Consider the following 11,969-nt stretch of genomic DNA (forward strand, 5'->3'; position numbering starts at 1 on the left):
CCGTTCTTAAAACATGCATTTTATTTATTGCCTTTATATTGCATCTGCAATCACCAAAAATCCTACTTCTAATGAACTGAGGCAATCTGTGACATAAGTAGTTTTCAATCTGTGCCCAGTTTAATCAGACTGACTGAGTCAGGTTACTTTGAAATTAATCTTAAGGAAGTTCTGTTTTTACTGCAGTTCATGGGAATAATGTTCCCAGACATCATCAAACAGATGCAGTAGCAAGAAGTTTAGTATAAATTTTTGGTAAACTTTACTAGGCCACATGTTCTTCCAAATGTATCCAAAAATACAAAACGTGGTGGAAAATACAGCAGACTCGGTTGATACATTCTCACATTTTAATAACAAATATGAGTTTACTTCCAATATAATTTTCTATGAGAACCCATAAGAATGGTTTAGAAATGAGAGAGTGAACACCTATATTTCAGGGACAAAAAGGCTCTGATTTCATATAATGTTTCTGAAAGCACCCCAAATGTTTCATTTTTAAAGATACCTACATTTTTATCAGTACCTCTTACTAGAGAAAGATTCTTGGTACCGCTGAACATTTGGGGGAAAAAAATGTTGGCTGACATAAAAAGGACTACTTGGAATAATTAAAAAAATAAAATAAAATAAGGAAATCAGGATGGGGAGGGTGACCATAGAGGTTATTAATATATTTCTTTGAAATTAACAATAAAGTATAAGCTTCAAGAGAAAAATACATATGTAAACATGGTACAGCCCAACATTTAACGTTAAAATATATCTGGGCTTAAAATGTATTATTACTAAATTAAACCATCCTTTTTTTTCAACTAAACATAAGAAGATAACATTTTAAAGAGCTCACAAAAAACTTGATAGAGCTTTAAATGTAGAGCCCTACCAAAATTATTATCAAGTGGTTTAGTCCTTTTCTATCGTCCATATTCATTTCCAGACCATTTTCATGAAAGAAATAAAATCGGTCTTAAAACAAGATGGCTGCTTCTAAGAAGAAAAAAAAAAAAAAAAAAAAAAACCCGCTGATTTAACTGAAAGCCAAAAACCTAGCCTTTCTAAATCAGGGAACAAAAACTTAGTTACATTTTTTTCTACTCTCCAAACATGTATTCACACATTTCCACATGGACACCTATAGATTACACTGTGCAGTTATTTAAAATTATTAATAGCAATTTTTAAAAAAGGTTTAATTTTTGTGTGCCAATTACATAACTGTCCAAAGCATAAACACAGAGGTATCACATGACCAAAATTCCCACTTATACTTCATAGCAGAATCATGATCATCAGTCATGGAAATCAGGTCACTTGATAAGTAATGACAGGAATAATAGTGATGTATTTTTACATCTCTTAAAGAATGCCATCCCAAAATGTCTGGTGATATCCTGCTATAAACACAATAACTGTATGGTACTTTTCAAAGTAAATACCCTAGGAACTTAGTTGTTAGGAGTCTCTCCTTGAATCGTACTTTGCTGACCTTCCCTGAAGCAAATGGCAGATTAATTCTATGACATACATTATAAATATTAAAAGCATCCTCTTACATTTTGAAATAATTTTTAAATAGATTTTCTTAAAAATCACTCAAAACTATTTTTATTTCTCACTTGAGTGGAAAATAAGACCTGACAGTAACATTTTCTTCCACCTGTCAACTGTCAATTGTATGAAGGATGTTTCTAAAGATGACAAAGGTTTATTTTTCCTTATTGAAAATGATAGAATTCTACCTCAATGAAAGCTGAGGTAACCATCACTGTGGTACACTCTGTCTCTCAGCAACTAGCTAACTTAAGTAGGAGTTTCCACTACCTTAAAATAATGTTTTTATTGAAATCTTTGGCTGTTGGAAAACTATACTCAGAAGCCTCAAAACCAAGAGTTTATATCCACACACATTTCAGATTGCAAAAGAGTGCACAGGTTTCAGTAGTTTCCAATAAATCCTTCAAAGGACAACAAGGAGTATAGATTATCAAGGATACTAAGATACAGGGAACTTTTTTTTCATTCACCATCAAACTATGCATAATAATTATAGTACCAAAAAACCCCACATTATTACTTCCATATTTTGAACTAAGTGATTCTCTTGTCTTTGCACTGCCTTGTTTATGACTGACTAAAGTTTGAAGACATAAATGCAGACAAATTTAAGAGGAAATAGATCTTCTAGTTGTGAGTAATATCCCATTCAGAAATACTGGAAGTTCAAATTAATCACAAGAAACTTTTCTACCAAACAGCTCAGGATATAGGTTGAGAAGCAAATGAAAATATAAATCTAATAATATAAATCAGGTCTTTAAAAGAGACAGTAATGTATGGATGTTTAGCTGTCTAAGACCACCATCATAAGACAAATTACTAAAACTGAATATTAACACCTCATTTCTTATATTACTCTTAGAGGTTTTTATACCTGAACATGAAGGTGTTATCCTTCAAATGATCAAAAGGCAATTTTTTCTCAGTTCGGAAGACTTATCCTGTCTGAATATCCTGGGTAAGTGGTAGGGGCCTTCCTCACTGTACTTAGGGACATACAGTCTTCCTTTTCAACAAGAATATTTCTGATCAAAGCTGCCATATTAATAGTTTGTATACTGTTTCTGAAAAGAATATTGATAATGTGGAGTCTGTCAACACAGACTGGTTCATTACTAAAAATAAATATAGATTTTAAAATCCTTTTTGCTACTGAAAGTTATTCAGAACAAATGCAAAAACGAAAAGTCTTGAATGGCATCTTTTTAAAAAGCAAATCATTTATATTGGGAAAAAAACCCACTAAACAATAGATAAATGCTACCCACATATATAATTCTGTTCTTAACATTTCTTATGTTTTGTTCATTTTATATTTTAATGTATTCTCTTTCTCAGAGTTACATTCTTTTAGCATATACTTCTCCCCAGCTTGTGAAGGCCAGGACTCCTGAAGGACTAATTGTATTCATTCATTTTCTTGGCCCAGCATGAAGCTGGTAGCTTGCTTGGTTCATAGCAACAGGGGAGAAAAGAAGGCGCTCATCGTTATCTGTCCCTATCCAACAGGAAATCAGGCCAGTGGACAGAATGCAATGTAATGCCTGTTCAGAAGGCATCTTGCAAGATTAAATGGCAAGAAATTCACAAGGTTAATTTGCCCCCAAACAACGAAGGGCTCCTTCCAAACCTGATCCTCCGCCTTCAAAGGTGGAAGCCTCCACAGCTAATGATTATCAGCCAGAACACACGTGGCAACAAGATATTCCTTCGGTGAGCCAATGGTTTAGTTAATACCACTAAAATCAACTAACAGGGAGTAATGAACAACTGAAGGCTCTCTCTGGTTCTTTTAATCACAGGGAGTTTATTGACCTTGGTATCATGCTGGAAATGCCAAACTAGACTGTACAGCCAAGCGTGCCTCAAATAGCACTGATGTTCCAGTCACCTAAAAAACAAAAGACAGTTGACTATTTCTGAAAGCATATTTTGAATATATAACATAATGCATAAAATGGATAGAACAATTGTCTCAATAGTTAATTTTGCTTTCAAACTCTTTTGGAAAAGTGGACAAAAACAAAAAGCATATTTGTCTTATATTGAGCTTATTGAGTTTATTGAGTTTATTGTCTTATAATAATTTGTAAAGTAAAAAAAAAAAGGGGGGGGGGGAGAGGGAAAGGATTCACTTCAGGTCTCCTACAAATGGGTCAGAGTAAAAACATGTGATATAAATCTCTGTCATACTGCTTCATTTTTATACAGATGTCCACATAAATTCTGATATAAATATAAAAATAATAAAATTACCCAATTACATCTAATAAAGTGATACACTACATTGAAGCTCAGAGTTAATAAAGTTAAAAGATTCTAAATAATATTTTACTTGAAGAACTTTTATGTTTCTAACATATAAAATAGTATTTAAACATTTAAAATTTTGAAAATAAAGTTAATCCTTTACAAGTTTGGTGATAAAATTCATTCAAAACCAGGATCAACTTTCCATCTTTCCTCAAAACAAAAATCTTAGATTTAAATCAAACTGATTTCATTTATGTGTCGGTGGAAAAGGCACAGTGCTGGGACACTGGTCGACATATAATAAAACGTTGATGGCTCAGATTTTGAAAAATAAAACCAGTTTTATTTTGAAAGGCAAAGAAATAGCCAAGGGATTATGATTAGGAAATAAAATGTTACTAGCTCTCTCTACTTCGCTGCATACATATGATCTGTAAGCCAGAAAGGTTTTGGAGTACTGACAGAGAATTCACATCACTTTCACAACTCCAAGATTACACGTTAACAAAACTAAATGGTGTCAATTACCTGCTACTCTAACATGAAATGTTTAATTTACAGGTCCCTACAAGAATTTTAAAAGTCCAAAGAAAACATGCGATTAGGTTAAAATCTAGTGTATCCCAGGTGAATTACAGAGATATTTTTTCCCATCAAAGTATAACACTTTAAACTGGTGATACTCAGAACCTAACAGAAGCAAAGCACTAAGTGAGGAGAATCAGTATTCTTAAAAGTATGCTGGTATTATTTCACTATTCCATCCATAAACGCCAACCAGTAGGAGACATGTTTAATTATCCTATCATCATTCTGGCAACTGGTCAAAAGAAACCAATAACTTTTCAATATACACACAATATTTAAAAGAATATTCTCACTGGAAGCACCAAACTGTTTATAGCACTCTTCAGATTAAGAGGCATGTTCTTATATGGAGTCATCTCTATCTTTATAAGCGTAGCTGCTACAGGAGAATGTAAATAAAGTTTTATTACTGAAAGTCTCTTTAAAAGTTACTTAAAAGCTTTTTACATTCTTAAAGAAATTAAAGACAAATAGTTATATTCTCCATGATTTGGAATTTCATTACTCAAAGTTACTTAGTACCATGCTGATTCAGAATTCAGCATAACATTAACAGGATCACTCTATTACTCTCACTATTTAGGTGAAATGTAGACAACTTTCTAGATTTTTAAAATATGGACGATACATTTAGGCAAATGTTATCATATATTTCTAATCAGATTGATAGTTCTCAGTGGCTATTTCAGAGATCTGTGCCAATTCAAAACATAAAATCAGTTTTTGGCCCACCACCCAATAAATACTAGCAACCAAAAAGTTATCAGCATTTGAAAATTGAATATCCCCTTTCCAGAAGCGAATACCTAGCATGATAGATTCTAACAGTAAGACTATCTGATCAAGCACTTTTAATATTTTTTTTCCTCTGTTAATCTAGATCTATGGATGCTTGTGGTAGCAATGGAGTCAATTACGAAAACAATAAACTCAATAAACTCAATAAGCTCAAAACAATAAACTCCTAGGATTACACAAGTTACAATATAAGATATTTAAACCCTGTGATCAAGATGTAATACTTAATTTCTAATTGTATTTAAACATAATTTCAAATTTAAGTCCATTAGTATAAGCTACAATATATTTACTTCATTTTACCAAAGTATCCCTTATTATCAGCTTAAGTGTCTACCGAACTTTTCTTATCTAAGAAAAAAATATTTTTTAAATGTATGGAAGTTACAATTAAAGTTTTCAGCTTTTTTCCAAAGGATTAAATCTTCTGATCTTATTAGTTTAGCCAATCCTAAAAAAATAGGATTTGTATAAAATCAGAAGGCACGGCATGGTTACTTTCCAAAACGATAACATTATTATTGAAAATAAATGTAAAATGTAAAATGAATTTATAAAATTTAGTAAACCCCTGCAAATTTTCTAAAATGTTTCTTCACTATCTTATGAGATAAACTGTGTTTATTTTAAGTTAGTTATTTTGCACTGGCTCTTTTTAAATTACATCCAAGCTGAATTATCTTAATACATCAAAAAAAAAAAAAAAAAAACACACAACACCATCTTCTTCAACATTTCCGAGGTAAGTCTGCCTATCAGTCCCTACTTTTACAATTATGTTATTTTTTAAAATAAGTTTTACTGTGACAACATATGAAGATAAATGTACCCACAACCCCCTAAGAATGCTAAAGTTAGACATGAATCTCTTGGACAGGGGGTACATCATTCTTTCTTTTGAACATTATGAAAATGACAATGATCAAATAAAAAGGAATTTCCACAAGCCTCAAATTAGAGTACTGACTTGAGAATACCCTTGGTGTTTTAAAATTCTACAGATTAACTTTGTCTGGGCAGGTTCAAAGCCACCATGGCATCCTGAGCAGAGTTTTCTACAGGCAGGGCAAATCTATTAAAAAACATGACCTGTGACAAAAATCAATGTGCTAATCTCAAACCAAACAACAGTATCAAAAGCATAAAACAGAGATAACCTAAGATAAAATGTCCTCAAACTAACTCAGACTAGCTTGACAGGTTAAGAAGGAGGAGTACGTGGGGGTGCTTCTGATTCCTTCTGTTTTAGCCTAGGATGACTGGAACACCCAAGTATCCAAATAAATTAACACTATGGGGAAAAGATCACACTGTGAAGTTTGGAGTGGGAAAGAAGACAACTAAGCACAAAATGCCCCACATTCAACTCACCAATTTCACTGCTGTTTTATTTAATAAGGCACTGAAGTTTAGAAATATAAATTCCTCTATTTCATATATGCTGTTTAATAAAGCCCAGGGGGGAATAAAACCAACCAACATAATGAGACTTGCTTTTAACACCATCACAACTGGAAAGCTTGCTCTATTTGTCTTGTCAGCTTTAATAAAAGGCATCTCCTCTGGCAGGATGGCTTCTCTTTCTTTTCCTAATAGTGGTAAGTGGCATGTCAAAGAAGAAATAGCTTCCCATCCCACCACCCACTTCCATGAGGCTTTTTTTTTTTTTTTTTTTAACCAAACTTTCAGGGATGTCTCCACTTCTGCCAGGCGGTTTAATTTAGGATTTGGGCTACCTGGGTGTAACTATCTTTCCTGAAGTAGCAGGAGGTGGGGGACTCTCGGCCACCGGTAGACCGCTTATGGGGAAATCTGCCCATCTTCATCTGAGCTGACATTACTTCAAGCGAGGAATCCCTCCCATGTCTGCATAAGGGGGGAAGGCGGGAGGCCGACGGACAAGGCCGCCGGGAGGTAGGAAGAACCGGAGGCGCCAGCCAGCCCCCTCTCCCCATGCGCGCTGGGCGCTCAGCAACCAAAAACTATCCCCTCGACCTCCCGCCTCTCTCCTCCCAACTTCCACTCCAGCCCAAGGGAAAACCTGGGATTTTAGGTGTAACCGATGCTATTTCCCTCTTAGACAGGCACCGAAACCAGCCCGCACCTGGAAGCTGGCCTCCGTCCCAGAAAGGCAGAGCATTATGGGCCCAGCGAGGCCGACTGCTGCCCACAGGCCGGGGAGAAAGTAGGGCTCGGAGCTGCTCTGGATCCGGAGAGGTTCGCCCGGCACTCAGGACAGCCCTCACCCCTCCCCACTTCTAGAATCCCCGAGCAAGGGACGTCTGCTGGTGGCCAGGGTCCAGCAGGCGCGCTAGGGCGCGCCCGGGCGCCCACCTCTAGCCTCCCGCGTACCCGGCAGGCTTCGGGGATGCCCACAAAACGGTTCCAGGTAATTGCGCGTGTTCCTCCGGCTGCACACCGCCAGGCCGTGGACTAAGAGCTCCCACCTCCCGTCTCCGCCAACTCCAGCAGCTCGCTCCGCACAAATGACGTAACCCGGCATTAGATCAAACTTTCTGGCACCTTGAGCCCATGGGGGGTGAGGAGGTGGGAGAATCCTCTCCACTGCCAGGCGCGCCGGGCCAACAGTGGCCCAGGGGCCAGATGATTGCCTTGCAGTTAAAGAGGAAAATAAAAGCCTAAAGCTTCCGCTTCCCAACCCCCCTCTCATCCCCCAGCCCGTGCGCTCTCTGAACAAACCGAGAAAGGGAAGAAAAATTAAAAAAAAAAAAAACAAAAAAAAACTTTAGGGATGTTTGGAAGGTTCTGCCTGCAGTCCCCCTGTGCACCCACGATCCACGCGGGAACTCTTGGTGGCTCGTACCCGAAGCTCCCAGTGCCCAGGCGCTACGCCCGGATCGAGATGCTGGCCGGCTTGCCCCGGTGAGGAAGCGGAGAAGTCTCGACTCCCCAGCTCCCGCCTTTTCCGAGTCTCCCCGCGCTCTGCAGAGGCAGCGGGTCTGGGCAGCCCCGGGGACTCCCAGGGACTCCCGGCGTCTCTGAGGCAGCTTAACAAAGAGAGGCGCGACGGGTGTGCTTCCTGTGGGCTCCTCGAAAGCCATCAGCGCCCGGGCGACGCAGGCTCCGAGAGTGCGCGCCGCCTGCAGCTGGTGCGCGCGGGTCCCCGCCGCCACCGCCGCTCTTCCGCAGGGCGCCGAGGCCCGAGTATCCCCGGCTCTGCGCTCCCCCTATTATTACCTTACCTGGGGTTGCTGCTGTTCCAGTAGACGGCGTAGCGGTCGGCGACGGCCTTGGAGCCTGGGTCCTGGCTGAACACACACATCCAGAGCACCAGAAACACCAGCGTCAACATCTCCACGTGCAACATCACGCCTGGCCAGCGGCGGAGCCCCCGACAAGCCACTCCGGGGAAAGAGCAGGGATCCGGAGGGAGGGAGGGAAGGGGAGAAAGAGAGCAGGAGCCAAATAAATATGAATAAATAAGAATGAAGAGTGGCGAGAAAAGAAAGAGGCGCACACCAAGCTGGGGAGGGGAAGGAGAACGAGAAGACGGTGGAGGTGGGGGGGAGGGTGGGGAAGGGGTAAAGACAAACTCGCACCCCCACTGGAGGGTTCAGGAGGAAAAAAGGAATCACAAGATGGAGAGAAGCATGCGTGTGTGGTGGCGGCGGCGAGGGCGGGGGAAGGGGTGCCAAGCTGTGTCTCAGCGGCGGCGGCAGGCCGGTCACCCCGGGAGAAGGAGGTGCGCGCCGGGCCGGGCGGCGGCACCGCGGGTTGGGGCAGGCGGCGGCGCACGCTGCACAGTCACCGGGAGTTGCGCGCCGCGGCCGCGGGGAGACATACACTGGCCCGCCGGGCCCGGCTCAGTGTCGGCGGCGCGGGCTGCGCACGGCTCCGCCGCCGCCCAGGGCCCTCGCACTGCGCCCCGCTTCGCTCCAAGTTACTTTGGCGGCCGGTGAGAAACTGCAGGAGGAAGGCTCCGTGTGGATGGAGGGCTTCGCGCCTGTGGCCTTGGAGTGTGAGAAACCCCTTCCCCCTCCTTCTGTGTGCCTTAATCGGGAGACCCCTGGAAATCTCGGAGGAGTCGTAGGTGCTGCGGGTTCGGGGCGGTGCGCCGAGAAGGGTGGGGATTCGAAGCCACAAACCCAGCCCCGCCGGCGTCCTGGAACTGGGTAAGCGGCAGCTAAGCTGGCGAGGAGCGGTCTTGCCTTGCAAACCTCGAAGAAAAGTTTAGCTCTTCGTGTCTTCCGGCAGGTCCCCCGGCGGAGTCGGACTGCGGCGGCGGGAGACGACACCCCGGGCACTGGCGGAGCCTCGGGGATTTCTCGCGCGTGCTTTTTTTTTGGCCGGGTGTGGGTGCACCAGAGTGAATGAAGAGCAGAGGTTACGAACCAGCCGGCCAGACGGAGCTGGGAAGCCCAAGCCTGCAGGACGACGCCAACCCAACTGTTAGGCTGGAGAGCGAGAGGGGAAAACAATCACTTTTAAATGAATCCCTCCAACTCCTGGATGGGCTGATGTCAGTCTCCGATCGCCTTCTGGGAGCAAGACTGAGCCCCCAGACGCCGTGCCAAGAGCCTCGGGTGAGCGCTCAGAAATGTCCCTGCGACTCCGACCGGTCCGGCCCCAAGCCCGACAACTTGTAGAGATGCATCAATCAGTTTGAAATGGGAAAAGAGGAAGAAAAGAGAGATCGCAGGAGCGAGTGGCACCTCCCCGCTCACTACATCAGAAAACCTTCCTGATCCTCCTGCAGCTGCTCCTCTTTCCCTCCTTAGGCACAGCAGCAACAAGAGGTGAAAACCACCAACCGAATCCTAAAACCTCTACCAGGCGGGAAAATAAACTTGAGTGCAGCAGCAGCAGCAGCAGCAACAGCACGAACAGCCCGGGAGGGATTGAAATGACTGGCGAGAAGTGGAAAGAGGTAAAAGTCAGTTTTGCAAAAGAGAGAAAAAAAAAAAAGGAGAGAGAGAGAGAAAAAATGCTTTATGGGAAAAATCTTCTCGGGCACGCCCCCTCGTTAATGACCTGCGTGTAAAGCCGACAGCAGAGGCGACCCAGCCGCAGCAGCAGAAGCAGCAGCAGCAGCAGCAGCAGCCGCCGCCGCCGCCGCCGCCGCCGCACCGGAGCGCAAGGCCGCGCGCGTGAACGTGGACGTGGGCGGCGCGGTGATGGGGGGGGGACGCCCAGGCGTGTAGCGCAGGGCACGGGGCAGGCGGGCGGCGCGAGCTCGGGTGTGAGCTCCGGACCTAGCAGGGGGAGGCGCCGCCAGCCCGCGCCCAGCCAGCGCTGCTGCCGCCGCGGCCCGGGTCATGTGGGCTGCTTTTTTTTTTTTTTTTTTTTCTCCCTTCCCTCCCCAAGCAGTTTACTTGGAAAGCGGGGGGTGGGGTGGGTGGCTGGAGCAGCCAGTCAGGGAACGGCCTGCTGTTTGCTTACAGGTCGAGGTTTTTTCCTCTCTCTTCACTCCAACAGGATTGGTTTGTTCCACGAGAAAGAGGCGTTTTCTTAATCTCCTCCCTTCCCCACGCCTCCTATCCCCCTCCCCGGCCCCACCTTCCAGAAACCTGACTAATTGAATTACTGGGAGTGCCGAGGCGCCCTCTCCTCCGCCCGAACCCAGCAGCCGCGCGTAACCCTTTGGATGCTGAATTCCGTCTGGGCTGAGGAATGATTTGACATCTTTTTACCTGAGAGTGAGGTCTTTCAGTTACAGTGGGATCGGTTCCCACCCTGTAGCCGGCGAGCCAAAATCTGTCTCCCAGGCCCCGCAGGTGACATGAAGTCCCAGCAGACAGACTGGCAGGGAGCCTTAATGAATACGTGTTCTTGTAAATCTGTGCCCTGTTCACAACGTGCATTACCCGGCGCTGGGTTATCTTGGAAACCTGAGCTTCTCTCAGGTGCCTTTCAACTCGCCTCTTCCTACCAGGGACTTAAAGGTTCACGAACAGGAAGCAAGACTTTTCTTTACAGTGATGCTCTGAAAACACGTTTGGTTTTTTTTGTTTTTTTTTTTTTTTAATTTTTAATTTTTTTTTTTTTTATTGAGAGAATCACAGTATAAAGTGATTACAATTCAATGCGATCCTTCAGAAGGAAGGAAATGAATGCGGCAGGGGAGTCCATCAGAAATACCTTACACCTTTTGCATTTCAACCCCGAGGTTGCTTCGCTGCCCACTCCCCGAAGGATAAAGTCTTTGAACGAACCCTATGCGGGAAGAATCGGAGGTCGGGATAGGAGTTGCTTTATTATTGGAAAAGGCCTCGCGTTCCCGGACCTCTAGAGCAGGTTGCAGCGCCTTGGTCCCCGGCGGCCACCGAAGTACGATCGCTTGACAGAGAGACAGTCCCCGGCGCTTCGGGACGCGTCCTCCTGTCCTCTAGCGCCCGGGAAGACAGCCCGGAGCCCGGCGCTCTAGGGCACCAACCCCTGGAGACTTGCCCTTGCGGGGCTCCGAGGGCTCGGGCCTTCATGATATTATTCCCTCCCGCTCTCTAGGGAGTTTGCTGCCTCTGTGGGAAGGGCTGATCCCAAGAAAGCAAGCAGTTTAGTTTTGCTTTCAAACCTTCCTGTTTCTCCCTTTACTTATTAGCCCAATAAAATCAAATATCACGTCCTCCCTCCTGTCTTTACAGTTTTTCTAACTCAGACTTGCCAGGCGCTTCGAAGCTGTTTGGAAGCGTCCAGACGCCCTCCAGTGGTGGGCCTGAAGTCCGCACCCAGCGGGGGTATTGCCTGCAGCTCAGCCCGGATTGAGTTCCATGGAGAAACTGGGGTCAAGATCAGTAACGACTTGAAGA

General features: G+C 44.0%; 1 protein-coding gene across 2 annotated transcripts in view; it reads right to left on the minus strand.

Moving 5' to 3' along the window:
* The window catches only part of EFNA5 (ephrin A5), a 273,969-nt gene extending 265,191 nt beyond the window's left edge, over positions 1 to 8,778 (minus strand). For both annotated transcript variants that reach the window (XM_006927864.5, XM_003981172.6), the window contains exon 1: positions 8,406 to 8,778. In XM_006927864.5, coding sequence (XP_006927926.1) covers positions 8,406 to 8,530 — 125 coding nt within the window. In that variant the 5' untranslated portion in view covers positions 8,531 to 8,778. The remainder of the gene's footprint in view (positions 1 to 8,405) is intronic.
* Positions 8,779 to 11,969: the final 3,191 nt, after the last annotated feature.

This window comes from Felis catus, chromosome A1 (genome assembly GCF_018350175.1).
Source record: "Felis catus isolate Fca126 chromosome A1, F.catus_Fca126_mat1.0, whole genome shotgun sequence".
Classification (NCBI taxonomy): domain Eukaryota; kingdom Metazoa; phylum Chordata; class Mammalia; order Carnivora; family Felidae; genus Felis; species Felis catus.